General features: G+C 47.6%; 1 protein-coding gene across 1 annotated transcript in view; it reads right to left on the reverse strand.

Annotated features, from left to right (window-relative positions):
• Positions 1-27,256, reverse strand: part of LOC149338466 (cell adhesion molecule Dscam1-like) — a 418,614-nt gene that overhangs the window by 19,784 nt on the left and 371,574 nt on the right. Inside the window, exon 42 of the mRNA XM_089547709.1 lies at positions 10,543-10,658. Coding sequence (XP_089403835.1) covers positions 10,543-10,658 — 116 coding nt within the window. The remainder of the gene's footprint in view (positions 1-10,542; positions 10,659-27,256) is intronic.

Below are 27,256 nucleotides of genomic sequence, written 5' to 3' on the forward strand. Positions count from 1 at the left end.
ACTTTTCTTTAATACTTCTTTCACGAATTTGTTAGGCTTAATGGCATTTTCTATAAATTATTCGTTTTTTAAAATAAAAATCATTGACATAGTGGGCCCTCGACCCACTCCACCCTCTTAGGGTTCGTTTGTCCTCGGTGTCCTACTTTTTAGTTGCCTTAGCTAAAAAGGGAGGTCGCCTGCATCGCAGCGACTGATGACTGCGTTGAAAGAGGGATAATAGTCTCTATGCACCTTAGTAACCTTTAACACCTCTCGAAGCTCTAATATGCCGTGGTTCGTTTGGTTTCGTTTGGTTTGATTTATGGGGGTTTAACGTCCCAAAGCGGCTCAGGCTATGAGGGACGTCGTAGTGAAGAGCTCCGGAAATTTCGACCGCCTGGTGTTCTTTAAGTGCACTGACATCGCACAACGGGTCTCTAGAATTTCACCTCCATAGAAATTCGACCCCCGCGGCCGGGATCGAACCCGCGTCTTTCGGGGGAGAAGACGAGCGCTATAACTACTGAGCCACCGCGGCGGCCGCAGTGGTTCGTGCCTATTTCGTTTGATGAAATTTTTCGAACCTTAATATCAATCCTATCTAGACCGCCTTTGTTATCGGAGCACGACCGTGCTTCCTTTTGCTGCGACTGTTTTCAGATTTCTACCAGCTCGGGTTCATAATCCGGGGATTTAACCGCTGCGGACGCAATGCAGAATGGTGCTAACGACACAGGAGATAATGCCCCTGTTAGCCAACACATAGTTTCGCAATACGTTTCGGGGTAGGTTTAAAAGTGGGTTTGGCAGTTGGTACGGCTGATGCTCCGATTTGGCATACGACTGTGAACTCTGTTTTCAAGCCGCGCAGCTAGAATGGCATTTCACGCCTTAGGCATTTAGTTGTGTGCGTTGAACGAATGGTCAACGCCGTCTAAAAGAAAAGTCCCGAGTATCGACGGAAGGACCTGCAAAAACCGGCCACCATCAGGCGCCCCTTGCACATCGCGAAAGCTTGCCTGTCTCACGCTGCGGTGCTTGCGGCACAGAGCGAAAAGAGTCGCTGCTCTGACGTTCGCTCTCAGGCGCCGCACTCTCCCGCAGCTGGCTGCTCCGCTCTCTCTCGTCAGTTGATGTTCATTTTTACTTGTTTACTTCCTTACTTTTTCTGCTTGCTCCGGTTTCGCACCAGTTCATCTTTCCCAGCGGCCGCCTGAGAAAACGTTCTCCGCTCCCTAACGAACGCCGTCTTCTCCCCTTTCAGGCCGAGGCCCAAACCCGAGCTCCAAAGCAGTCGCGGCTCGGATTTCACTGCTGCTTGCATTATTTGCTTCAACCAGGCTTGTTTTGTTATTATTTTTCGTTTCTTTCCTTCTCTTATTCCATAAAGTGCTCTCTGCGAGTGAAGATTGTGTGCGGATGCGCTGTCATTGCGAGAGCCACGAGGGTTTCCCAGTTTCGCGTAGCGCAGAAAGTGAAACGGTACCCAAATTGCAGAGATTCTGAAGGCTTGCGTTCCTACTACAAATAGATGCATAGCGCAAGAAAGGCTCGCCGTTGGGCAACCAGCGATTACCTTTGCATTCCTCATGGGCGCCTTTATTTGCCGCAGAAAAGAAAGTATTTTATATCTCTGAGTGATTGAAGTATTGATATCTGCTTTTAATTATAATTTATGTGCGAGCACTCTCATTGGTCTGAGAAATGCCTGGACCCTGAAACAACCAGACATTGAAAACAGAAGATGAAAATTACGAACGTCTAGGATTTCATCACACGCAACCTGCCACCCGTGGCAGATAAAAATACGCCAAGATCGGCGCTCAAGTTTCGCATTTCCGACTGTCGTTATGGTTTCTCCATTTTTGTTTCTTAATTTTGTCTAAGATGCATATTGTTACGCTTACGCGTAACAGAGATGTATTTTGCTTCATTCTCAGTAACTGCGTCAATGGTCCTTGTAGTTTCTGTCATCTGCGTACCTTTCAATTAACTGCCTCTGCAAAAAATTCTACTTATTTGAAACGATATCTCTATGAAAGCGGGTACTAAGGTCTACACAAATGTAGGTACAGTTTTTAGAGAATGTTTTCAGAACGGCATTGATAAGAAAGTAATTCCAGCAAAATACTTTAAGCATCTAAGGGAACGTACGCCCATAAGAGGCATGTCCACGTCAGGAAGCGGAAATATGGGTGGTCAATATCAGCGAGACACGCAGGATGTATGATGAGCAGAAATACTAAGCCGAAAGGTTTATTTGTAAGAGAAGTGACGAAGAGCAGCAAGGAAGCGACGATGAGTATGCGCAGGTGGTTAGAAAGGTGGACAGTCTTGGGGACACCTGGCGTACGGTTGCCGAGTCCAAGGACGGAGAGATGGAGGAGAAATGCGAAAATGACCTAGCGCGATGCGATGTCAGCGCACATTACAGAGCCTAAATTAATCCGGAGCCTTCCACTATACAGCGTCTCTCAAAGCCTAAAGTGCAGCTGTGTGGCGTTAAACCTCATATCCATGAATACCATGGCTTACCACACCATACGGCACCTACCATACCATACCGTGTCATACCATACCATACCATACCATACCATACCATACCATACCATACCATACCATACCATACTGTGAAGTCAGAAAGCTTGGCTAGTTGGTGGTTCATGGATAGTTAAAAAGACTAGCTCATAGTTTTGGGACAAAGCGCTCGTCCTGTCTTTTGCTATTCCTTTGTCCTACGTCTATGCGCTAGTCTTCTTAATAACGACACCATACCGTACGTAATGATACAATAACACGTTTTGTAGACGGACAATCCAACGACCAAGTCGGATCGAGACAAAATTTTTTACGGGTTGAAAACCAGCACAAACTTTGGTTATAGGTAACGACAATGAAGTGGCGGCAGTAAAGTATCCGATCTCCCAGCTAACAGGACCCCGGTCGTTGCGTCGCCCAATCTGTCAGCTTATTCCCTATTACTACTCCCTTTCCGCTGAAACTGCTAATCTTTCCATCGGTTCACCGCCTTTGTCTTGGCCACTCACCGATAGTGGGTATGTGCCATTTTACTTGAGGCCAACCAACCAATGTATCCGCTATGTGCTCTGGCCAACCCCCCGCCGTGGGTATGTGCCATTAAGACTGAGGACATCATCATCATCATCATATGGGCGGACAAAACTTCTGAACTGCTCAGACAACGGCAAAGCATTTTCAGCTCAGATATATATTAAATGAAATACCATGCTCGTAGTTTGCAGCGACAGAATGTTCAACCTGTGCAGGCAACACAGAGCGCTACAACAAACTTTCAATGCTGCGCTTAAGGTAAAGTCTTTTGCGACAAAGGGGCCGTACTTTTACCTTTTTACAAGTTCTCTTCTCAATGGAAATGGAACAAAAAGATCAGTGGTGGATAGGAAGACGTCTGTGCTTGGCGGGTACTCGCTGTCCGCTTTGCACCGTGTACAGCCCTTACTTGGGGCATCCGAAGGCAATAAGAGCAGCAGCGAAGTTGAGGGCATCCCAGCTCTCGCACATGACCAGCGAAAAAAGTTTAAACTGCGACAAGTCGGAGGTGAAAAAAAAAATAGCGCATCAGCAGCACTCTTCACTACGCACGCAGTGATATAAAGAAGCGGCGTCACAAAGAGGGCAGGGAAAGTCTAAGAATGTTGCCACCACCGCTGAGTGCGCGCTCCAAAAGAGCGCGCTTCGAGACTCGGCCGCCCGGGCTTTTTGATCGAACGGCGGCGGCTCGCCGTAGAAGTGCTTTTTGCGCCCACCGAAGCCGCCAAAAAGCATCGGCAACGGCCAAGAGGCGCCGCGACTGCTCCAGGAATGCGTCGCGAAGAAGAAAGGGAGCGTCGAAGGTGCGGCATTGCGCCGAGGACGGCGCGCGGAACGGCAGAAAACGCCAAGCTATACCGGTACACGGAGAGCGCGGAAAAGTTCCCTCCGGCGTGTGCTAGGCACCCTCGTGAACATCGGGGTTTCTTTCCTCTTGTTACTTTCTTTCGAGCGGAACGGAAGTTCGCGCTTTTCTCGAACTTCGTTTCTTTGTAGCCTGCGCGTCTATTCGCTCCCAGAAACGGCGAAATCCTTCGGGTGAATAGATGCGGAAGGCTCGAGTGCGAGCCGAAAGAAGCACGGCGTCCAGAAGTTCACTGAGTTGGGCCGCGAAATACTGGCGTAATGTTTGTTCCGAACTTCGTAAAAGTACTTGAGCAGCAGCAGCAGGTATCGCAGAGTTACAGCACATCGTTACGGTGTTTGTCCTACCTTTTACCGGGCTGGTCAGACAGCCACATAAACATTACCCTTAACCCAGTAACTATATGCTATAACTCTCTACAGGGGTTTCTGGTTCGCTCGGCCGCTTCAAATGTACTCTTGTGCGCATGCTAGCTATACCACGGCACAGCGAAAAAAGAAGTTAGGAAAAGATGGCCCACATTATGGAAAGCAAAAATATGCGCATTTACTTTTCTCCCTGGCTGTATGACTGTTCTGCGGCATTTTGAATGTACAAGTAAAATCAATATGAAAGGGAACGCGGGAACGCGTGGCCTCCGTGCCACGTGGTTCACTGCCTCCGTGAGACGAGGATATTGGGCGGCACAAGGCGGTTGCGTGGAAAGAGCAACCGACCATGCTGACTGGGGATGTGGCTTTTACGCAATTTGCTACCGGGTCTCGACGGCAGAGCTTCACGAAGCGCTCAGGCCACGCGCGTCCGTGTTCCCTCTCATATTGCCTTTACCTGTGCAAAGCGACCACGCAATGAAAATTTACAACTCATCTTAGCAAAGACTTTTGATATTTGAGTTGAGGTCCAGCTTTCTGGACGCATAGCTCACTGCAGCTCAGTTAAGACAATTCTGTTCTCACCGGAAGCTGCTCACTAATATCGTTGGAGCGAAAAAGAAAAAAAAATTCCAGCCAGGATGCTAATACTAATGCTAATGCCACGCAAGCAGTGTTGTCAACAGCTTCCTTGGTGAGTTTTGCCTATCGAAGTTAACTCGACTTCCGCTTAGGGTACATGCGTGAGATGCCCCGATGCCACCGTCCGGTCACTGCGAACCTGAGCATCGTGTCACCGTGAGCACGCAGTGGGATTCACGCGGCGTCAAGCCGAAACCTTCTAGGTTACGCGACCAGTGCTGCAGCATCACCAGATGCGTGTCACTCATCGTGATTTGGCTTGGCTTCGTTACTCTCGCTACCGCCATCCAGAGGAGTGGATCCCAGCTGCGCAGAGTGACTGCCGCTGCGGCGCCCATCATATTGCCACACTTATTTGAGACATTCTGCCGGCGCCCCCGTGCGGTTTGATGATGATGATGATGATGTCCTGTCTTCGTCCTTTGCCGCGCGCCGGACTTCGTCGTCTTCTGCTCCACTCTAGGGTTGTTCGGCTGTGCTCCGCTCAGCGCTCTTACCAAGTACTGTTCTGCCAGTAAGAGCGCTCTACCGGCGTCCGGTGACAATATTGTCACCATCGCTATGGGCGCATTCATTCCGGACAGCACGTCCGCGGCTATTTCAAACCTCACGATCGTCAGTATACTCCACCCTATCAGCCTAAACGATGCAGTGAGCAACTGCACAATAGTGGCGCTACGGTGCACACCCCAACACGTTGCTCAATTTCCAGCAAAACAGCCTGAGCGATGTGTGATTCTTCGCACCAGTGCGGAGAGTTCGACGGGTGCGCTATGACAGGGGCTCAAACACGTGGACCGTGGACCGCAAGCGTTGGTATAAAGGTTCTGTCCCTTTTTCCGAACAGGTCACACATGTACAACCTTCGTTTATTTTACGCACACGTGGCAACACTTTATCGCTTTTCACGATTCGACCGAGTGGTGGCGCAACGCGTTTTGCAGCTCAACGGCAAGACATACTTTTCATGCAAGGCGAGGGGTAGCCATCTTTCACCTTAGCACTCTCATCCCTTTGGCTCCTCTCTTTTTTCCAGATACTAGCCCGCGGGGGCAAATGACGGCCCACGTGCCGAAAGCAAATTGACAACCCTGCTCTATGAGCGTGTGGAGGTGTCAGAGAACGCAGCTGTTCTTGTAGGTGTCATAGTGGTGTCATGGTGTCATAGTAGCTTCATGGTGTCGTAGCAGTGGCTGCTCGCCATTTTTCATTCAATTACATGGGGTTACTGGTAGTTCGAGTATTGTCCTGAAATGCTAAATGACTTGACTCGCTATGGTAGCGCGGCCAAATGTTTTTTAAAGCAGTTCAGAAGAACTATTTCACTATAAGCTTACACTGAAGCCGAGAGTATGACGGAATGCCGTCTGGCAGGATTGGAGGGGGATACATTTCATAAAACAGAGACGCCGACCAGAAAATGATATTTCGATTATTGGTTTATTGGGGTTTAACGTCACAAAGCGACTCAGGCTGTGAGGGACGCCGCAGTGAAGGGCTCCGGAAATTTCGACGTTGACGTTTCGGCGCCCAGTACGGGGGCCTTGTTCACAGTGTTCCTTTTGGCGTTATTGCGAGTATTTTCATTTTGCGCATCACGAGCGTGTTCTTGCAAGCGCTTACACGTAGCACACAGCCACGAAAAATAACAAAATCGATTGAGAAAAGGCAAGAATAATCGGAAAAGAAAAACTGACAACATCATGGCTTCATCTCGAATCTCTAGTGATATAAACAACGTCATACACGCTTAATCGCAACGAGGGTAATCTAACCCGATTTACGGGCGATCCTTGCGACGATTACTCTAACTTTTAAACACGAACGTTTTTGGTGTGATTCCAGTGTGAACAAGGCGCTCGGTCTGGGCACCGAAATGTCAACATCAAATTTTTTCTGGTCGGCGTCTCTGTTTTATGAAATATAAGCTTACACTGCAAAACATATTCCTCATACAAATATGTCGATCAAAACATTTCAAAAGCTACCGCTATGCAACAGCTATTGAGAAAGCTATTAACATATATATCATTAAAAATGGAGAGGCATTTACACGTCTTCAGCAGAAGTCGCGAAACGGTTCAGGAATAGAAAATTCAACTGAGAAAAACAGCGATAGTCTTCTACACTTCAAAAGCTCTCAAAAGATCTTTCCTTTTCGTCCCCCCCCCCCCTCCCTCCCACATCGTGTTTTATGCGATCATTGAAATCTTTACATCAAGCGGACGACGAACGAAAAGCTCGCACGTTTTCCAAAGTTTGACCTAAGTGTGGCAGAGAAGTGGAGCAAGATTGTCCTCCTAGCCTCGCTGTCGAATGCCCGAACCTTTCTCCCTTTCTTTCTCTCTTTACTTTCGAACCGTCTCTCGCTAAAAGTGAGGGACCGATCGAGTCAAGAGAGCGCTCTACAAAAGGACGCCGCATGCCAGGAAGCCGTTTGCATTGTGAACGACTTTCGTCGCCGGCTGCACGCGAAAGACGACGCCATTGTTCCATTCAATGTCGCCTCTTTTCTCGAAACTTCCGAGCGCGCGACGGAGGCGCATAAAGGAAGTCACCATCCTGCAAGGCTAGGACGGCAATCAGGGCCCGTCCGACATATTGGCCCGGGTCAAAGGGTGGTCACTGGCAGATATATAATGGCCAAGCAGTAATGTAAAGACGCCCAGGCTGGTTCTCCGGCTCCTACAAAGGCAGCGTCCCAAAGCAATTGCGCCGCGGCGTATGCCGAAGACACAACGCCCACAAAACGCGGGGTTCGTGGCGGCCGCAGATAAATAACGGCCGATAGTCGAAACCCTTTCAGCAGCTCACGTGCTGCGAATATTTCGGGCCAAGGAGCAATAAGTGATTTATGGCCTAGCGATATTGTACGAGATCCTGTTGAGTAAATAAGCAGGCACGATGGCGTCACACGAAACAGCGAAATGACTGAAGTGGAATGTCTCTTTTTGCTGCGAAAGCAACACTACGCGAGTCGCCGAGCCATTTCGCGGAGCTGAGGCAAGGCCATACTGCTCATGCGCAAGGAGCATTGACGTCACACGGCGCACAGCTGGCGCGCCGCCGCCGTCGCTGCGCGGGTGACTCAGAGGTGCCGCCACCGCGCTCGCTAGTTGCGCATGCGCAGTAGCGGCGCATAGCTAGCGTGCCGGGGCCGCCGCCGCTGCCGCGCGCTCTCCATCGCTTCTCTCTCTCTCTCCCATTCCTTTCGCAATCCTCCAGGTTTAACCAGAGCTAAACCACTGCCAAAATGTTTATGTGCGTAGTTAATGGCGTGACACTGCGGGCAATGAACACCAAGAAGCGCAACCTGAACAAAAGTGCCCGGAATAATAAAGGCTCCCTAAAACATGCACATATAAACAGCGCAACCAGCGGCGTGAGAATGCTTCTCGAAAAGAGGGAGAGAAGCCGTCAGGTTTGAAGGGAAGATGGTATGGCAGGATACAGCTAAAGAAAGAAGCTGCAAATGGCCCTCAAAGTAGGACCTTCAAATAATGGCGTCGACCGATTCTTGTGCCATCTTGGCTAATCTTCTTGGACCTGCTGGCATAACATCGCAGTGAATCACGGCTTAATCGCATTAACCGATCCAGCTCCCGATGTCGACAGACCTCAGTTGCCGATTGTAGACAGCAGGTACACTCGGTGTGTGCGTGATTAACCTGTGATCTGCTCTCCTTTCTGTCCGTCGATTCCTTCCTTGTACCCTGTACAGGGCAGACAAGAGGACTTTGGTATGGTGAAAATCACTCTTTTGCGTAGTTGAAAGTATTGCCAACTTGTCTTTATATTTGAAAACCGCTTCTGCGTGATGTGTCTTATTAAACTAAATCGTAATTAATTACAGTGACGATCGTTATAAAAATAGCCCATAGACTGCCTATAGACTTCCAGTCCACTATATGGCCTTCTTATAGATATTCCCTTTCCTCGTTTCATAGTCTATTGACTGTTATAGACAAGCGCGTTCTGAAGTGTATGACAGTAAATCTCTAAATTGTTCATAGACTTGTCTATAGGATTTGTCTATAAACAGGCTACAGACGTTGTTGGCAAAAGTACGTAGACAATGTATTGACTGTGAAATTTTGGTTTGGTTTGGTTTGGTTTATTCGGGTTTAACGTCCCAAAGCGACTCAGGCTATGAGAGACGCCGTAGTGAAGGGCTCCGGAAATTTCGACCACCTGGGGTTCTTTAACGTGCACTGACATCGCACAGTACACGGGCGTCTAGAAATTCAGCCGCCGCGACCGGGATCGAGACCAAGTCTTTCGGGTCAGCAGCCGAGCACCATAACCACAGATGTGAAATTTTGGTAACGGGAGATCGAACGAAAGGTTTTTAAAGACAGGCATGCCTTTACCGGCACCATGGATCCTTTTTTGGGTCAAGTTTTATTCTCAGAATTCCATTAATCGATTTTCGCCTGCAAGGTTTTCTCCCCAGTATTGCTGTTCTCGGCGGGTAAACGCTGCGGTAGGAGGGATGAGGTCAGTGAAGTTATCCAGTCCCTGTTAAATGTGCCATCTGTGGTCACATGACCCCGAGCAGCGTGTGTGCAGAAATTGCATACACTGGCGTGCAGGAGCTGGAATGAGGTCGTGGGTTGCGCGTGGATGCATGCATGCAATCCTGCCTGCAGTTTTCTGCCCAAACCGACGTTCTTGTGGTAGGCCTGACATGTTGCACGAAGTAGAGGGGAAATCGGTCTGCAACTCTGAGCCAATGTCAATGTTTAACATGCTCCAGATATATCTTCTAGGTCATATCCGAGAAATATGCAGACAAGCCAATGGATGGCGTTGCCAAGGATCTGGCATCGCACGCGAACTGTGCCATATGCGCAGACGAAGGAACATCGATATAAAATATCGTTCCGTCAAGTATATGTGGCCTCGCTTTTTTTTCTTATTGTTCCCATGCTTCTACAAATGGGGCATACATGCCACAAATTTCTTTTAGCCGAGGAGAGAATACGCTTATCCTAAAGTTGTTAAATTGCGATACCTCTAAATTAAATAATCTGAGAGCACCACACTGCTCATTAAATTAAAATGTGAACAATACTTTAGGGCATGCCATTTAAAAAAACAAGCTTTGATGTCTTTATTCGTGCAGACTGTAAAAACGATCTCCATAGTCTTTTGCAAAAAAAGCTCAATTTTTCTCTATTGATGCAGAACTGTCGTATTACACAAGAAGCGTTAAAGAAGAAAGACGAAATAAATGTTGCCGAAGAATTGGTATAAAGGCATATGTATTTTCCATGCTTGCCTTCATTACAACAGCCCTTCGTCCTTCTTTTTGCGTAACGTACGCACTGCTGCAAGCAAAGCGGCACGCGGCTTGCTTGTCCCCTTTCCTTTGTGCTCTTGTGCCTCACATTTTACCAAGGGCTGGAGTAAGAGCCAGAAAGACGGCAGTGAATGCGTGAAAAGCAAAGGGGCTGCCTTACGTTGGCTTCTTTACGGATGTTATTGGCTACGGAAGGTGGTCCTTACGGATGCGGGAATTACTGCTACGGCAGTGGAACGCGCGTTTCGCTGATGGCCGGCAGTTTATTTGCCGTTTTCTTTCGGTCTTTACGCTCACGCGCCACTGACCTTGCGACGAGCGGTCGGTCTCGGAGAACTCGTTGGAGGAACTGCCGCGCACCACGTCCGCGTGACCGAACGTGGAGGCCGTGCCTTCGCTCTCGTCGCTCTCGTCGCTGGACAGCCTGCGGAGAGACAAGAAGAGGAGGCGGTGAAGTCACTCACTGCGCGGCAAAAATGCAGGACACAAGCCCTAGCCACATTTTGTGGACGAGCTTAGGAACGCCGGATTCAAAAGACGACGATTACTGCAAGTTGGACTTACGACTACAAGAGAGGAATACCTTTCCTCTTTGCGAACGGACAACGCTAAGAGCCTGCGCCTGTTCAGGTTTCTAGAAGGGAACAGCCTCAACGAACAGCTTTAGCCCTCTTTTTATGCCGCATGGCAAGTCTTCAAATTAAAAAAAGAAAAGCCGCGCCGCTCCGGCAAGCTAGACACGAAAGCTCTTCTAGTTCTAGTTCGAAAACTCGAACTTACGAGCGATAGTGACGTCATAAAACAGGAAGTGGTGGCCGAAAGTGACGCCACCAAACCGGAAGTGTTCCGACAACGCCTCGACGGGCTCCTTGTACTTTCGCTACTCATACTGCGCATTGCCTAGGCACCCGCTACTTTTGTCCTCATTAAAAATCAATTGTATGGCTGCTTCTGACTATGCTAACGTTTTTTTCGCCAGCAGAAGACGGGATATTTGCAAAAAAAAAATGTGTTTAAAAATGCCGCATTTTTCCCCACCGTTCGATTCGAAGTTGAGGCGTCGATGCAGTAAGGGATTCCTTGATCACAGTTTGGGTGTTAATGGCAATGTGGCACCGAATCAGGCAGCCTCAAAATCCGCAGTGAGTGCTCATGCTGAATGCGCGAAGGGTTGGTTCGTTGAACCTTTAAGATTGTTTATAATTCCTTGCCGACATTGTCAGGACAATACGTACAGAGATAGCGCTAGCGGCGTCCTCGAAGGTAGTAACACGACATCTGAGCATAGCTGCTGGGACTGAGAGACAATGTCTACGGCCATATGAAGCCACATGGATGTGAATGCTCCGCCGCTATGAGCATCACTCTTCGCCACCTGGCGGCTTCAGCATCAGACTGCAATTTGTTCGTTCTGAAACCCATCGAGCAGATAGATAGATACAGAGAGAGGGGAAAGGCAGGGATGTTAGCCAGAAATGATTCCGGTTGGCTACCCTGCACAGGGAAAGGGAATGACGGGATTAAAGAGGGAAGAGAGAAGGAACGTACACAGTCGCAATCTATCAGTCAAGGCAGTCTCTCTCAAAAAACAAAAAAGTGCCTTGTAAGCCTTGATGGCAGTCGACCGTTGTGGCCACAGACCGAGGATCTTGGCCTCTGTGAAAGGGCGAGGATCAAGGCGGTCCAGAGCACAACGCAGCTTATTTCTTTCGGTCACAAAAACAGGGCGCTCTCACAAGAAATGAGTCATTGTCTCTTCACAGGCACAATTTACACAAGAAGGGCTGTCGGCCATCGCGATCCGGAAAGCATACTTATTTGTGAAGGCAACGCCGAGCCATAGACGACACAGTAACGTTGCCTCACGACGCGCTACATCACACGGAAGACGGAGGCGCAGTCCAGGGTCCAATGCCCTGAGTTGACGGTTGCAGAACTCTCCCATGTTCCACGCTGAAAGTATGAGCTCCAGCCTCAAGGAACGAAGCTCACACGCTGCGTCAGCTCTCGTTATAGGGATATTGACAGGGATTCCGTTATTGTGGGCAGAACGGGCAGCTTCGTCGGCCTGGTGATTGCCATAAATACCTCAGTGGCCCGGCAGCCACTGGAAAATTGTCATGTTCTTTCAATGTGGCGTCATGGTACAGCTTGCGGATTTCTGCAACGAGTTGTTCGTGTGACCCGCGGCGTAGTGCAGCTTGCAGGCTTTGAAGGGCTGCTTTACAGTCGGTGAAAACTGCCCAGTCATGTGCAGATTCCTGACTAATGAATTGAACTGCACCCCATAAGTCAGCTAGTTCTGCCTTTCTGAAGTTCTGAAGCTAGTTCTGAAGAGGTGAGATAGGTAGTCCTCACCTTCATTAAAATAGACCTGGCCGGTATCACGAAAGACCCAGCAGCGCTTGTTGAAGTCACTGAGCCATCTGTGTAGACATGTATGCGGTGTGTATGGTTAAAATGCAGATGATGCAGAGTCAGTTGTTTGAGAGCAGGCAATGATAAATCCGATTTCTTAGTAATTCCCGGAATAGAGAGGTGTACCCGAGGTTCATGGAGACTCCATATGGGTAAGCATGGTCTTGAAGCATGGGTGAACTGGGAAGGAAGATAGGCACGATGTGCTTGAATTACTTTTGCAAATGCAGTATGTGGTCTGAGTACAGGAAGAGCTGCAAGATGATGACTCGGAACTCGCGTGAGGTGCCGAATGTGTGTTCTCATGGTTTCAACAGCAATGTATGAATTAACAGGATACTCCCCAGCGGCAAGAATAGTGGCTGCCGTTGAGGCACATTTAAGTAGTCCAAGGCTGATTCGTAGAGCGTGCGCTTGTACACTTTGATGTGTCTGAAGGTTTGTCTTTCTAATATTGGTTAAAATGGGAAAGCTATACCGCATGTATCCCAGGAACAGCGAACGGTACAGTTGAAGCATCGAGCGCACAGATGCGCCCCAGGACTTTCCCCCGAGGAAGGAGAGAATATGAACAATCGCTGTCAGTTTCTTTCGCATGTCGTAGAGATGGGGACTCCACGAGAGGTTCCTATCGATAATAATGCCAAGGAAGCGGTGGTTTCTTTCAAAGGAAATGGCGTTGCCATTGATATATATGGGGTAACGTGTCATTTTTTTTCGCGTGAACGCCACGAGGGAAAATTTCTCGGTTGAAATATTTAGGCCCTGCTGATGAAGGTATAACGTCAGTATCGTTGCCGACTTTTGGAGTCTCGCACGAACTTGGGGACGGGTCCCACTTGATGCCCAAATACAGGTATCATCGGCGTATATTGAGATCTGAACGCATTGTGGCAATGAGTCAACCAGGCTGATGAGAGCAATGTTGAAAAGAGTTGGGCTCAGCACTCCACCCTGCGGGACACCGCGCGAATTTAGATGCAAAGAGGTTGGTCCGTCTTCAGTCTGGACAAAACACGACCTCTCTGCCAAATAGCTGCGTATCAAGCTGAACATGCGGCCTCCAATCTCAGCAGCTTCTAATGCGTCCAAATTGACGTGATGTGTTACGTTGTCGTAGGCGCCCTTGACGTCCAAGAATAGTGCCACGGTCAATCTTTTTCAAATTGTTTGGTGCTGGACGGATGTTACAAGGTCAACCACATTGTGGATAGAAGAGCGGCCACGTCGAAACGCAGACATAAATCGAGGATAGATCTCGTATCGCTCCAGGTACCATTCCACGCGTGTTAACAACATTCTTTCCATGACTTTCCCGACACTGCTGGAGAGTGCAATTGGGGCGGTATGCTGAAATGTCGAGTGGTGATTTTCCCGGTTTAAGGAGTGGAACAAGACGACTGGTCTTCGATGCATTAGGAACTATGCCGTCACACCGTGACTTGTTGTATATATCCAGAAGAACCCATCGAGCCTCTTGGCCAAGGTTGGCGAGTGCGGAGTATGTCACACCATCGGGCCCCGACGGTGATGACCCTCTGCAACAAGCCAGCGCAGCGTCAAGTTCCTCCATGGAGAACAGGTTATCCATCCGTGGATCCCACGAGGGTGGAACATCACTGCAGTGTAGCGTTGTGGGTGGGTTCTGTTGGCCTGTTATCCTTCAGCAAAATTCTTCGGATACCGCGACCTCGCTGCGTTTTTGGTGGAGCGCGAGGGATTTAAACGGGTGGCGCTGTTGAGGGGACGTGCGGGGCCTTCGCTTGAGGAGTCTGAAACTCCGGTCTTCGATTTTGTGTGCATTGTTTGTGCAGTATGTTCGTTCTTGGACATTTTGCGCAAAGAAATGCATCGACAAGAGATACGCAAAGAAAGAAAAGCGAAACACACAAGACATCTCGTCTCCTCTTTTTTCTTTTTTGTATTGCCCGCTTGGGCGCGCATGCAATCGTTCGGAACTGCGCCTGTAAATGCTTATGCTGTAATAGGTATACAAATTACGTCACCATCCACCAGAGCATCCGCAATGCGGGGCGTACTCACCAGTGGTACTTAATAAAATTAAGCCAAGAGATTTTATTCAAAACTCTTGTGAAGAGAAGGATTGAAAGAGCAACTGAAATCTAATGAAAACATTTATCACGGATCAAAAAATGTACTCCATATAAAGGCACCAGAACAAGACGGTGCTGGGCCGTTATTCCGCGATCCATTCAGCGGCGTTCACGACTCCATCCTCCCACCGCGGTATTAAAAGTACGCGCGCTTTGAGGGGCTCCGTAATGGGTAAGCGGAACGCACTGTGACGAGACGCCCGGACGCAGCCACGCGCCAATGAAGGCGCGCGCGTTTTCAAGCGGGCTCTCCCCGAAGCGCAGGAGGCAGCAGCTGCGTGAATGCGAGAGCGGTATTCCCCCCTGGCAGATCCCGCTGATTAGCCGTCCATTGCTCAGGCAGGCGCGGAGACCGTGCAGAGTAAGGCCACCCCGTAATGCACTGGTAGGAAACCGCTCGCGATGTTTCCGAACGCATTATGCATCGCGCCACTATTGGACGTGTGCGCCGCGGAGAAGTCACTCCCGCGCAGTTCCCAATCGAGCGAACCTAATGGCGCTAATTAAAGGCGGGCGCGCGCATCGTCGATTTGCGTGCTCCAGTGTCTCCGGCCTGCCGACCGCGGAACCAGCGCGGCTGATTAATTCCGTTCAACGAGTGCACCGGGTCGGTTCGCAAATAACACGAAATGCTATTGTCTCCGACTCCTACAGCGCGGCGCAAAGTAGCTCCCTTAGCGCAGATTACCCTGCAGCAGCTCTGACTAGTTCCACCGCTCAGGGTCACGTCAACTTCCGGCCTGCGGCTTCCGAGGCTGTCTTGAATGCCGGTCCAAGGGCCGAGTATCTACCATGAATTGAGACCCCAACGAACGGACCAGCGCAATCTGGAAACTACGCAACGGTGCACAGTACTGCATGGGGCCCGGACGGGAAAATAGTCTTGGCGACGGCAACGCGCTCAATGCCTCTGTCGCATACATTCTTTCCCGTTAATGAAAGGAGCTGCTTCGGGAGCTTCCGAAGTTGTACAAATCATCGCTAATTAACTCGTCCCAGAAGCGAAGAAAAGAGCGATTGATTTAGCCGGGTAGTCTGCTGATGAGAATGTTCCAACTGCGAATTCGGCCATTGTGGAGCAAATGTGTTCTCCACGGCGGCGAGGAAAACAAAAGGTACGCGCGTTTTCTTTGACGCAATATTTGTTGCCGCCCGAAACAATCTATGCCCGCTCCAATAAGCAAGGGGACAATTTTTTACGCCGTAAGCAGAAGCTGGAGTTGCGAATGCTACGAGAGAAAGTGACACATATTTGATATTATATCCATTTCGCATAAGAAAACAAGATTATACGAATAACGAATAATTTTTCACCCCTAATTCATTTTCTTTTTTTACTATCCGAATACAGCCTCCGTTGAGACAGATGCAACTACAGTGCACGCTGCTGCTGCGTTACTTGGCATAAAAAGTAAGCTGCTATTAATAATCTTGATTATATCGTCTGCTAATTGTCATAAACGGCTTCCGTGGTGGTTGCAACTTTAGGCCAACCTGGACAGCGGGTTTCTTACTTAATCATTCAAAACTAGCTTGTGTAGTTAGTTTGGCCAGCTTAACGCGTAATTTCAGGATCATAAACGTTGATTCCTACATTATGCCGTTGCCATTTTGAGCGGGTTCGGACAACCCTAACGAGATAGAGACTTTCGATTTTCATAGTCCAGGAGACCGCTCAGCTTGACCTTCTTTTTTTTATTTTTTCTAAGGTTTCAAAGAAAAAGCCTAGGTAACACAAATGCCGCAGTTTTGTTTTGTTTTTGTTTTTTTTTTGTGCCGCAGTCATCGATGCCCAAATTGAAAACGTTTATGTTGAAGATTGAGAAGCCACTTTTCTGGATCACATTTCGTTGATTATTCCGACATATGTCGCTCTGGGGCGCAAAATTATCGTGAGAACACTGAGTCATCTCAACTAGGCGCTGCCAGGCAGCATGGCAGTATATACGACGCTTCCATATTATCTTTCTTGCGAACATCGCAGACCGGAGCGTCTCTGTGAATGGTTTGCATGCTGTGTTCATGGCTGTTTCGCTTGCTGGGACCACGAGATATCATACGTCTGTAGTGAAACGATGCTACTTAATTGCCGCGAGAACCACTTCAACAAATGAGAAACAGCCTTGCAATAAGAACCGGAGCCCCGCAACAATGCATGTACAAACACTCTAGAAGAGGCTTCTGAAATTTTATGTAACTTATCTGTATCGCAGCTCAGTGCAGGAGTGGAGCTGTTCCCTTGATTCATCATCAACATCATCATCAGCCTGACTACACCACAGCATTACAAAGGCATCTCACAATCTACCCAATTAACTCGGTTCTGCCGCAACTGCGGCCACCATATCCCCGCAAACTTCCTAATCTCATCCGTCCACCTAACTCTCTGCCGCCCCCTGCTACTCTTGCCTCCAGACCGCTACCCTTAACCACCATCTTCTGTAGCCTCCACCCATTTCTTCTTGATTTCGAGTAGGATCTCATTAACCCGCGTTTGTTGCCAAACTCACTCTTCCCTCTCTCTCTTCCTTAATGTTATACCTATCATTTTCTGATCCATGGCTCGCTGCGTTGTCCTTAACCGAAGCTGAACCCTTTTCGTTAGCCTCCATGTTTCTGCTCCATCGATGCGAGAACAGGACGGGGCTGCACTGGCGTACTACTTGGCCACAACCTCCTACATGAGTACATCAGTTCGTCCCTTCATTCGCGCTGCTTCATCTTAGTAGGGACAATCTTTCGTTCACTAACATGAATAAGACCTTCCCTGGGCATTAAATTTCTCACTTACGCACCGTCGCCGGTTTCCATTTGTTCGCCCGCCCTTCTGTTCCCTGACTCGCCACTCGGAATCGGTGATAGCTCTTGTTCGACAAGTCTGAAGAGTTCCCGTGTTGCACAGTGTTGACAGCAGTCGAGTCCTTGAAGCATATGCAAAGTGCAGGTATTCGAGAGCAATTACGCTGCACTTGAAAGGCTCCATGCACTCTAAACACAAAGGAGTAAAAAAGGGAGTAAGTTACACTCCCTAAAAGGGAGTGCCCTAGTGGAGAGCCTGTTCTCTTTTTACTCCTAGATAGGCGTACTCGTGTTTTTAGTGTAGCCTGCTATGCACCAAGGTGGAGGTAGCTGACAATGTTCCCAACCTACGTGTGCACAAGTGTAGCAAAAAAGTTGAGGGGGCACTTTGGCATTCTAAAGTGCTGCAAGGCGAATGCCTTTCTTGGCGCACTGTTTGGCATTGACTGCGAGACTGTTTGTGCTGTACTAGTGCTTTATTTGACTACACACTTTGACTACACATTACAACTACACACTTTGACTGCCGACTTTGACTGCTTCTTTAGCACGACACTCCCTCTGCTTCGATGAGTTCGGTTGTATCCATGATCCTGTTCGCAGTAATGAGGTATGTATGTGGTCACCCACGGACGCCTTACGCCCCCTGTCGGAGCGGACGACAACTATTTTATTAGTTGTCTGCTCGAAAAGGGGGCGTCAGGCATCCGTGGGTGACCTCATTACTTCGAATCCACGCACTCTTGACATCATAACCATTTAGACCAACCGAAAAGCGTGACACCTCTGCTGACAACCTTCAGTCGACAACGATGAGGCATTAAAGGCTGTGGCCTTAAAAATATTTGACCGTGTCGACTTCGAAAGCTGATCTCATCTGCACTGTGAGTGATTCCCTACATCTGCATGTGGGCCGCAGCTATGCGCACGCTCTGATGCGATCACCTATCAGAAGATAGGTTCTGGGGGTATGGGGTGAGTCCTGCACCCCCCGTATACCCGCTCCTCGGTTGCTGTGTTTTCGCTCGCCAACAGCGGAGGTGCCCTGCTCAATCGGAACACAGGCAGGGACGGCAACTAGGCGTTCACACTCATATGCTATTTATTACATTTCAAAATATTGCCCGGAGCGGGCCACCTAGCTACAAAGCATCAGCGAGACATTCCTCAGAAGTATAAGGCTACGTAAGAAGGGCTTCCGACTTACCGGAAGGGGCAGGGGTACGACTTCAGCGATATCGCCGGCGAACGTTTGCCTGCGCCCGTTTGCAAGCAACGAAAGCTTACGTTCGTAAGCAACAATTAGCCCGTTTTTCAGGTAACTTGGCGATTTTCAAGCTCTTGCGCCTAACTAAATGCATTGTTGCAGTGTTACGTTTCCTCGTGACAACGACACCTGGTGAAGCTGCTTTGTAGCTTTTAGTCGCTTGTTATATTTTCTTCCGCTTGCATAGTTTTCTTCTTGAAACAAAAAAAAAAGGCTCGCAATGCATCCATCCTTTTAATCCATAACTAGACAAAAATTACTTCCCCCTTGCATTGATGTGCTTTGATATCTTGTCACTAGATGACACAACTAATTACACATGCACCTGAGCTGTAGTGAACTAGAGCACCTATCTGAGCTATAGTTCACCTGAGGTACACTGTACCTGAGCAGCGCTGACCTTAGGAACGCTATGGAACGGCGAACTAGAAGTGTTGTTTTTGCGTCATTTACAGCGTGCGCAACGCAGTGAGCGATGAGTAGGCAAGCTTACTGCTTACGCCGAACTAAGAGTGTCTAATGGCGGCCGGGTCTTCCCGTGCGCGCCGCATTCTTGGGGCAAGGCCATCCCCGCGCATTTGCCGGGGGATGCGGCGACAGCGCGCGTTTGCTCCGCTCGCTTCGCTGCCTCGAACCAGAAGTCTAGCGGGAGGGCCTGGGATCTTTCCGTGCGCCTGCCGCGGGAAGCGACGAGAGCACGCGGCCACAACCGCTCAAGACGCCTGCCGGACCCCGAACAGTGTCTCACTACGAAGAATCAGTCGTCGAGGTGGGATTGGTGGGCGCGAACAAACAAAACACAGAGAAGATACCACAGGACAGGCGCCTTTCTCACAACTAGTTTAATGGGAAGGCACTGACACTGCCACCACCCCACAGTACCTTGTCGCCCTCATCCAGCGCCACATGGCGGCAATTACAGACAGGCTGTTTTATTTCCCCCCACCGTCTCTCATGCTTTCACCCCACCCTTCCTCCTGATTGTACCACCTGTGGCGTGCCCAGATCTACACTTTTCCATTACCTTTGGGAATGTCCTTCCCCAAAGGCAGTATCCCCCATCCCCAATTCCACTCATTCTTCCTGGGAGGCTGCTTTACGGACCGCTCAGCCCGCCGGCCAGAAATGGCTAGTGGATCGGGCTTTACGTGAAGCGCAAGCCCGTGGACTCCTGGACCAGTAGGGGACCTCCCTGGAAGATTTTTTTTTTTGGTGTAATAAAGTTGTTTCCATCCATCCATGGGAAGGCAACAAACACTTGAATATGAAAAGATATCACACGTAGGTACAGATAAAAACAGTTAAGATTTCATGTTATGACTAAACAAACTCAAAATTTACGCAGATTACCTAATTACTCCTTCGTAAGCGATACTGACGGCTCACTCACGCAATTACCGTGCGAGGCAATGTAGAAAGCTTCCATCACCTCCCTGGTTCTTTGTTCAGGGTGACGGAATAGAACCTGTGTTGCCACAAAGATAGGCCGGCAATTATTGCATTCTTGGAGGTGTTCCCTCACCCCTGAGGCACTGCCATTGTTGTGCTCTTTAAGGCGAATGTTCCAACAACGCCCAGTCTGCCCTGTGTAGCCTGCCCTATGCTGTCTTCTCCAAGAGGGGGCTACCCAAGCTACGCATGTAATCGGGCCAGTATTGGAAATGACCGGTTTCACTCCCGTCCTTTGTAGGACCCGCCATTGCCAATACATTTCCAATATTGGGCCAATTAGCTGTGCTGCTGCGGTGTCCCCTTGCCCAGCCGGCCCTGTCGCGGAGCACGATGATGATGATGGCCCTCCCACGTCGAGGGGAAACAGAATTCCACCAGTTATAACTCCTGTAAAACGGCTGAGACGTGTAAGTGGACTGAGTGAACAAGCGGCAATTTCGAAAACAAGGTTCTCTTAACCCTTCCAGGCGCCATTTTTTCGTTTGACTCAAATCAATTATTCTTCGTCTTAGTAGTATATTCAGGCCTCAAGAAAGGGAATTTGTTAGGTTTCGAACGTGAAAGACCAGCAGGTAAGTTTTTACAACGATGTGGAAAATTCCGTACGAAGTGTCAGGTTTATTAGAAATAACAACATCAAAATGTTCTCGTCTTTCAGGTAAATACACTAGGGACCGTGGAATAACTTTGTGTTTCGAAGATTCACATTACGCTCGAAACTGAGCAAAAACAATCGATGTTTTCACTCGCGCCAAAATCTGTCTGCACAAAAACGACGGACAAAGAGTTACCTAGCTCACTCTTATCTGAAATATTATTTACTGCGTTCGCTACATGGTACAAAAAAGCAACTTATTTGCAACAATAAGGGTGCTCAATTTGACTGAAATAACGAAATCACTGTTAAGGGCTCTAGTTTGTCAGAAAAAGGTGTAAGTTTGCCGCTTACGCAGGTGTGTACAAAGAGCCTGAAATGGTTAAATTTAGTAAGTTTCTCCTGTAGTGCGTAATTACCCCACCATGTTATGTACCAAGCCCGTCTCCAGGAATATGTTTCTGCTCGCAGATCAAGAACTGAATAATCGCGCCACCGCTGGAACCTGCGAAACCTGTACTATACGTGAAATGAAGCTTTATTCTCAGCAACCTGCCTCATAAGTTACTCGCCAGATAAAACCAGCCCGTGCATGCTTCTCAAATAAAAACCACAAAGTTTTAATTTGCCTACGCCTCTCAAAAGCGTAATTATCTGAGTTATGTACTGAACGCGTTGACTAGTGAGTGACGCATGCGCGGCCTTAAGTGGTCAGGATTTCCTGCTGAGCAGTTTTTCGCTGCTGAGGCTCAGGACGCCAACTGAAACGTGGACTAATCAATAAAATGCTCCGAGTAAAGAGGCTAGCATTATCAGTCCTATAATAGGAAATTCCATTTTAGGTCTGCGAGCTGAAACAACGATTATTGCACAGGAGGCTGCGTTGACAGGAAGTGATGTGTAACTGCTGCCGGTGCGCACATGCCACAAACACCAAATAGTTTTAGACGTTTGCAGAATGCGCATTCGTTATACTGAATAGTAGCGACAACACAAAGTTGCACTCAAGTGCATAATACATAATGCTTTGTTAAAATGGGCGCCCATAGACTTCTTTGGCGCGCAGAACAGCGGCTGTTGACAGGGTGGAGATCGCGCGTTTAATTACTCACTCGAGCCTAGCAGGAACACAATTTCGAGCAGGTCCATTTCAGGCTGTCATTGACGGCAGGTACAGCAGGATAGGGAGTAATTAATCTGAGATTACTTTGCAAGGTTAAAGGGAAGCCGCTCGCGGACAGCGATCGAAGATCAACTATATACGGGCGTTGGGACGCATTGTAGAACAAGAAGAATTTTTAGCGCAGTGCATACAAGCATCCCGGGACACTATCTGAGCTACCCCTATTTACTTTGCAAATGTCGACCATTCTAAATTAAACCAGCATATCTCTCTGTATCACCACCCGTCACTCACCCTTAGTTTTCTTTAACCGAAATTGCGTATAGCGTGTGTGGAGGGCCTTCTACAGCAGAGAGAAGCCGTGTGCGTTGTAGCTCGCCTTTATCAATTACATGTGATTTAACGAAATAGGAACCTTTGTCGCTCTGTTTCCATAACTTAAATTTGGTTTGAAGCAGTTAATGAATGCACCTATCCAGGCCAGTGAATCAAAATCGTTCTTGCAACTTCCTTGCCGACTGTTTACAATTTCCACTCCGGGCAAGACATGCGCAGTAGTAGATGAGGCTTTCTGTTGTTAGTAATCTCCTTAAAAGTATCTGTCACCCCTGCAATTATCAGTGATGTGCAATTATGGAGAAGCTAACGTTTAATAAAGTGGCGACGAAAGCCTACCGCTGCTTGCCGCTATGAGAGCATGAACCAACAACGGAATGCATAGAGCCTCAAAAGTGAGGGTTGCGTCGTCTTTCGAATGGAATGCCCTTGCGGAAAGAACGCTTGTGAAGGCACATTCACAAAACGAAACTACAGTCGCAAAAACTAATACAACGAAAATTTTGGAATAGTAGAATCTGCTAGGGAGGGATACAATTCATTCGAGAGGGTGCGATAAAAGCCCGTCTCTCGGCCAGTGGGTCAGAGTTGGTCAGGGGTCAAACACGCTGGCTATACGACAGCCTAGTCGAAATCAAGAGGAAGAAATGGGTTTGGGCAGGGTACGTAATGAGAAGGCAAGATAACCGGCTTAAAGGTAACGGAGTGTATTCCAAGAGAAGGCAAGCGTCGCACGGGGCGGCAGAAAGTTAGGTGGGCGGAGGAGATTAAGAAGTTTCCGGGGATGGAGCGGCCGCAACTGGCACATGGTAGGGTTAAATGGAAACAGGCCTTTGTCCTGCAGTGGGCCTAGTCCGTCTGATGATGATGATGATAATGATGATCCAAGAGTATTTGGCTGCACTGTCCTTGCGATGTTAATCTCATTATCAGTTTTTGGTCTCGCACCTGATCTGAGCGGTAGTATTTCGTTGTTTCCTTCGGGAGCAGCCTAATATCTTTTCACATTAAGAATTCAACATACTGGAACCAATGTTATGATAACATTTGTCATAAGGTATGCCCGAATCGCGAGGGAAAGGGCTTATCGATAAAGACGCCGTTCATCGTTTGGCGGCGCGTATGCCAGACGCATGGCAACCGCTTCCGATTCTACCGCTAATTGTTCTTCCATGGTGCGGATATGCCGTGACTCGTGCGCTAATGTCTCACTAGCACTTTTTTTTTGTTTTTGCGCTCTAATCTCGAACACTACTTAGATATCTTCATATTGATCATAAAACCTGCAATTCTACATTTCGTATTGGTGCATTTTCTTTTCTTGAAAGCCATGAAGACGTAATGGAAGGTTGGTGCCGGTCAGTGCCATCGTATACTTCTTACTGCAGAGGGGACGATTGCACAATAGCTGACAATATATTACACGTGTCCATGGCTGGAGCCCGCAGTACAAAGCACAACGCGTCAGGAATGATAGGAGTGTATGGCAGAAATATGACCAGGACCAGCGTATTTCAAACACTCAACTGTCAATCACACCTGTGTAAAAGCAATTTTTCAACTAAAAAAAAAAATGAAGACTCTCTGACAGTATCGTATACTACAAACATTGAAGGGACACGTAGGATACAACTCCATTCAATTATTGTTCGCAGTAAAAATTGATTCTCTGGCTTTTCTGCGTACTTTAACGTTTGTCCGGCAGAAAATAGAATATATTTGCGGCTAATAAAATTACACTAGATTCAAACTAGTGACGTCGACATTGAGAGGGAGTTGTTGCCATCGTTTCGTAGTGAATGATGAAAGAGTGTAGCCTCTAGTATTCGTGAGAGAACTGATGCAGGTGCATGCAATTTACTTGCGAATTTGGCAGCTGGTGACGGCACCTGTTTTTCTTTTTTTTTTGTTATGGGCGGGGGGGGGGGGGGGAGATTATTATCTAACCGGTAAAAGCACCGTTTTCGGTTATAGTAGTTTGCTGTGTTGAGTATATGATAGCCTATCGTCACAGATCACCTTTAATTTTTTTCTTATCCCTTTACAATATATTAACAAAGCAAGCGTACTAAAGCAGGTCCTGTCTACGCCGCGGTATTTACCTAGGGCTCATGAGTGAATCTCGTCGTAATTGGGTCTACTGAGTTACATTGCGGAACAATTTAACTAGCAAATATTAGTTGTACGTACACTGTTCTTTCCCACGTTCAGTTTTACCAAATCTGACGCTGTGAATACTTCTCGAACTTATGCAACAATAAGAACGAAGCGACTCTCTCCCTACATGCTAAGGTTAATGTTTATTTAAGTTAGTTAGTTATATGGGGTTTTTTGGCACATAAGCAACTATGGCTATCATGCGCCAAACACAAGGTTAGATGATGTTATGTTAAGTGTATAGAAGTTACATTATATTAAATTTAAAACATTGGCTTTCTTTAGAAACTTACAAACAAGTGAAAACTTGACGAGTGTTTGCTCGCCTAAAAGTAATGCGGGATGAAATGGAATGTGTTCATTGTAAAATACCGTAAAAATTTTCTTTCGAAGTTCTTCGAGATGCGAACAAGAGATTAAAATGTGATTCACTGTGAGCTCCTCACCACACATTTCACACTCAGGTTTGTCTTTTTTTGTTAATAAGAAGTTATGGGTGATGTGTGTGTGGCCTATGCGTAAACGACATAAAATTACTTCGATAAAACGTTCTTTATGACGGCATGATTTCCATTCTTTCAAAATAGGCTTTACAGTATGCAGCTTGTTGTTTCTTTCATTTTCCCAAGAAGCTTGCCATTTGGCTCTTAGTTTGCTATGCACTAACTTCATGTAATCCCTCGGAGGCAAACCCACATCTTTCACCTCCATGACTCTGGCTTGTGCAGCACACGTGTCGGCTCTCTCATTATCCCTAATGCCAACGTGACTGGGAACCCAGCAGAATTTTATAACATGTTTTCGTGTTGTGACCTTTACTATATTGTGTATGATGCTTCCAATCAGTGGCTCTGTGGCATTTTTGGAGTTTAATGCTGTAAGGACGCTCAGTGAATCTGTATAAATGATGCTCTTTTTGATGTTTTCATTTGTTATTTTCTGTACCGCAACACTAATAGCATAACACTCCGCGGTGAAAACTGTAGCACATGAGGGCAGTCGTACAGCATTTTCATTTTTTCCTTGTATTACTGCGCTTCCTACATGAGCATGACTTTTTGACCCGTCAGTATAAAATGCAGTGTAATTTCTGTATTTTTCTTGTAGTGCTAGATATTCTTGTATTATATGGTCGTGTGGCGTACAGGTTTTACTGAAGCGTGTTAGTGTGACTTCACACACTGTGGGGAGAGTGTACCACGGTGGTAGCGCTTCGTGTCTTGGGGCAATATTTTTGATTTCATTTAGTATGTTCAGGGTTTGACATTTTTCTTCGAAGCGCAAGAGCAACGGCTTAATTGCATGGGGCTTGTTGTTGAAGAGCATTCGGGATGGGCATTTCGTGACAATTGGGTAACAGAGATGTTTGGGCTGTGAAAGGATTTTGAGGATGTATGTACAAGTTAGTGCAGTTCTTCGATCTTCTAAGGAAGGTTCATTCGTTTCCACATACAGACTTGCTATTGGTGAAGTTCTGTAAGCACCTGAAGACAACCTTAAACCAAGATTGTGGATAGGATCCAGTCGTTTTATGTAGGATGGTCTTGCTGAGCCATATACGATGGACCCATAGTCTAACTTAGAGCGAACCAGAGAACGGTATATATGTAACAGGCATGCCCTATCAGACCCCCAGCGTTTTCTTGACAGTAGTTTCAGTACATTGAGGGCCTGGGAAGCTTTTTTCTTTAGGCTGTTTATATGTGGCAAGAAACTGAGCTTTTTATCGAAAGTTACCCCTAGAAATTTATGCTCTTGTTTGACAGGTAATGGGGTCTGGTTTAGATATAGTGTGGGGTCGGCCTGTAGGCCTCGTCTCAAAGAGAATAGAACCGCTACTGTTTTCTGAGGAGAAAATCTAAATCCGTTTCTATCTGCCCAGGTGGCCAGTTTATTTAGTGTTATTTGTATCTGTCGCTCACAGGTAGGTATGCTGGAAGACGTGCATGCTATTTGGAGGTCATCTACGTAAACTGAGTACATTATGGATTTTGGGATTACTTTTCCTATGGAGTTCATTTTGATGATGAATAAGGTCGTGCTGAGGATGCACCCCTGGGGTACGCCAGTTTCTTGTATAAAAGTGTTGGAGAAGGTTGCGCCTAGGCGGACTCGGAACGTGCGGTTGGTTAGGAAGTCGTTCAAACAGCTCAGCATCCTGCCGCGGATACCTAGGTCCGCTAGGTCACGGAGGATACCGAACCTCCACGTGGTATCGTAAGCCTTCTCCAGGTCGAAGAAGACCCCGATACAGTGTTGCTTGTGGATGAACGCTTCCCGGACTGTGTTCTCAAAGCGAACAAGGTGATCAGTTGTGGAACATGCCTTTTTAAACCCGCATTGGTGTATATCTAAAAGTTGCCGGGACTGAAGTGTGAAGGTTAGTCTGATGTTTAGAATGCTTTCGAATGATTTTGCTATACAGCTAGTGAGTGCTATTGGCCTGTAACTGGTGGGACTAGTTGGTGGTTTGCCAGGTTTTAGAAAGGGTACTATGATTGCTTCTCTCCATGCTTGGGGGATTTCTCCACTCATCCATATTTTATTGAAAAATTTTAGGAGAGCCTCTATGGCAGTCTCAGAAAGGTGAGCAAGCATGGCATAATGTATATTGTCTGGGTCTGGTGCTGTCTTTTTACCGGATGTTAGTACTGTGTTTAGTTCCTGCATTGTAATAAGCTGATTGTAGTCTTCATGTATGCATGTTCTGAAGGGAAGTTTTTGTTTTTCTACTATTGTTTTGTGCTTTTGAAAGGAGTGT

Source organism: Amblyomma mixtum, chromosome 6, assembly GCF_055824585.1.
Source record: "Amblyomma mixtum isolate Tamu chromosome 6, ASM5582458v1, whole genome shotgun sequence".
NCBI classification, from domain to species: domain Eukaryota; kingdom Metazoa; phylum Arthropoda; class Arachnida; order Ixodida; family Ixodidae; genus Amblyomma; species Amblyomma mixtum.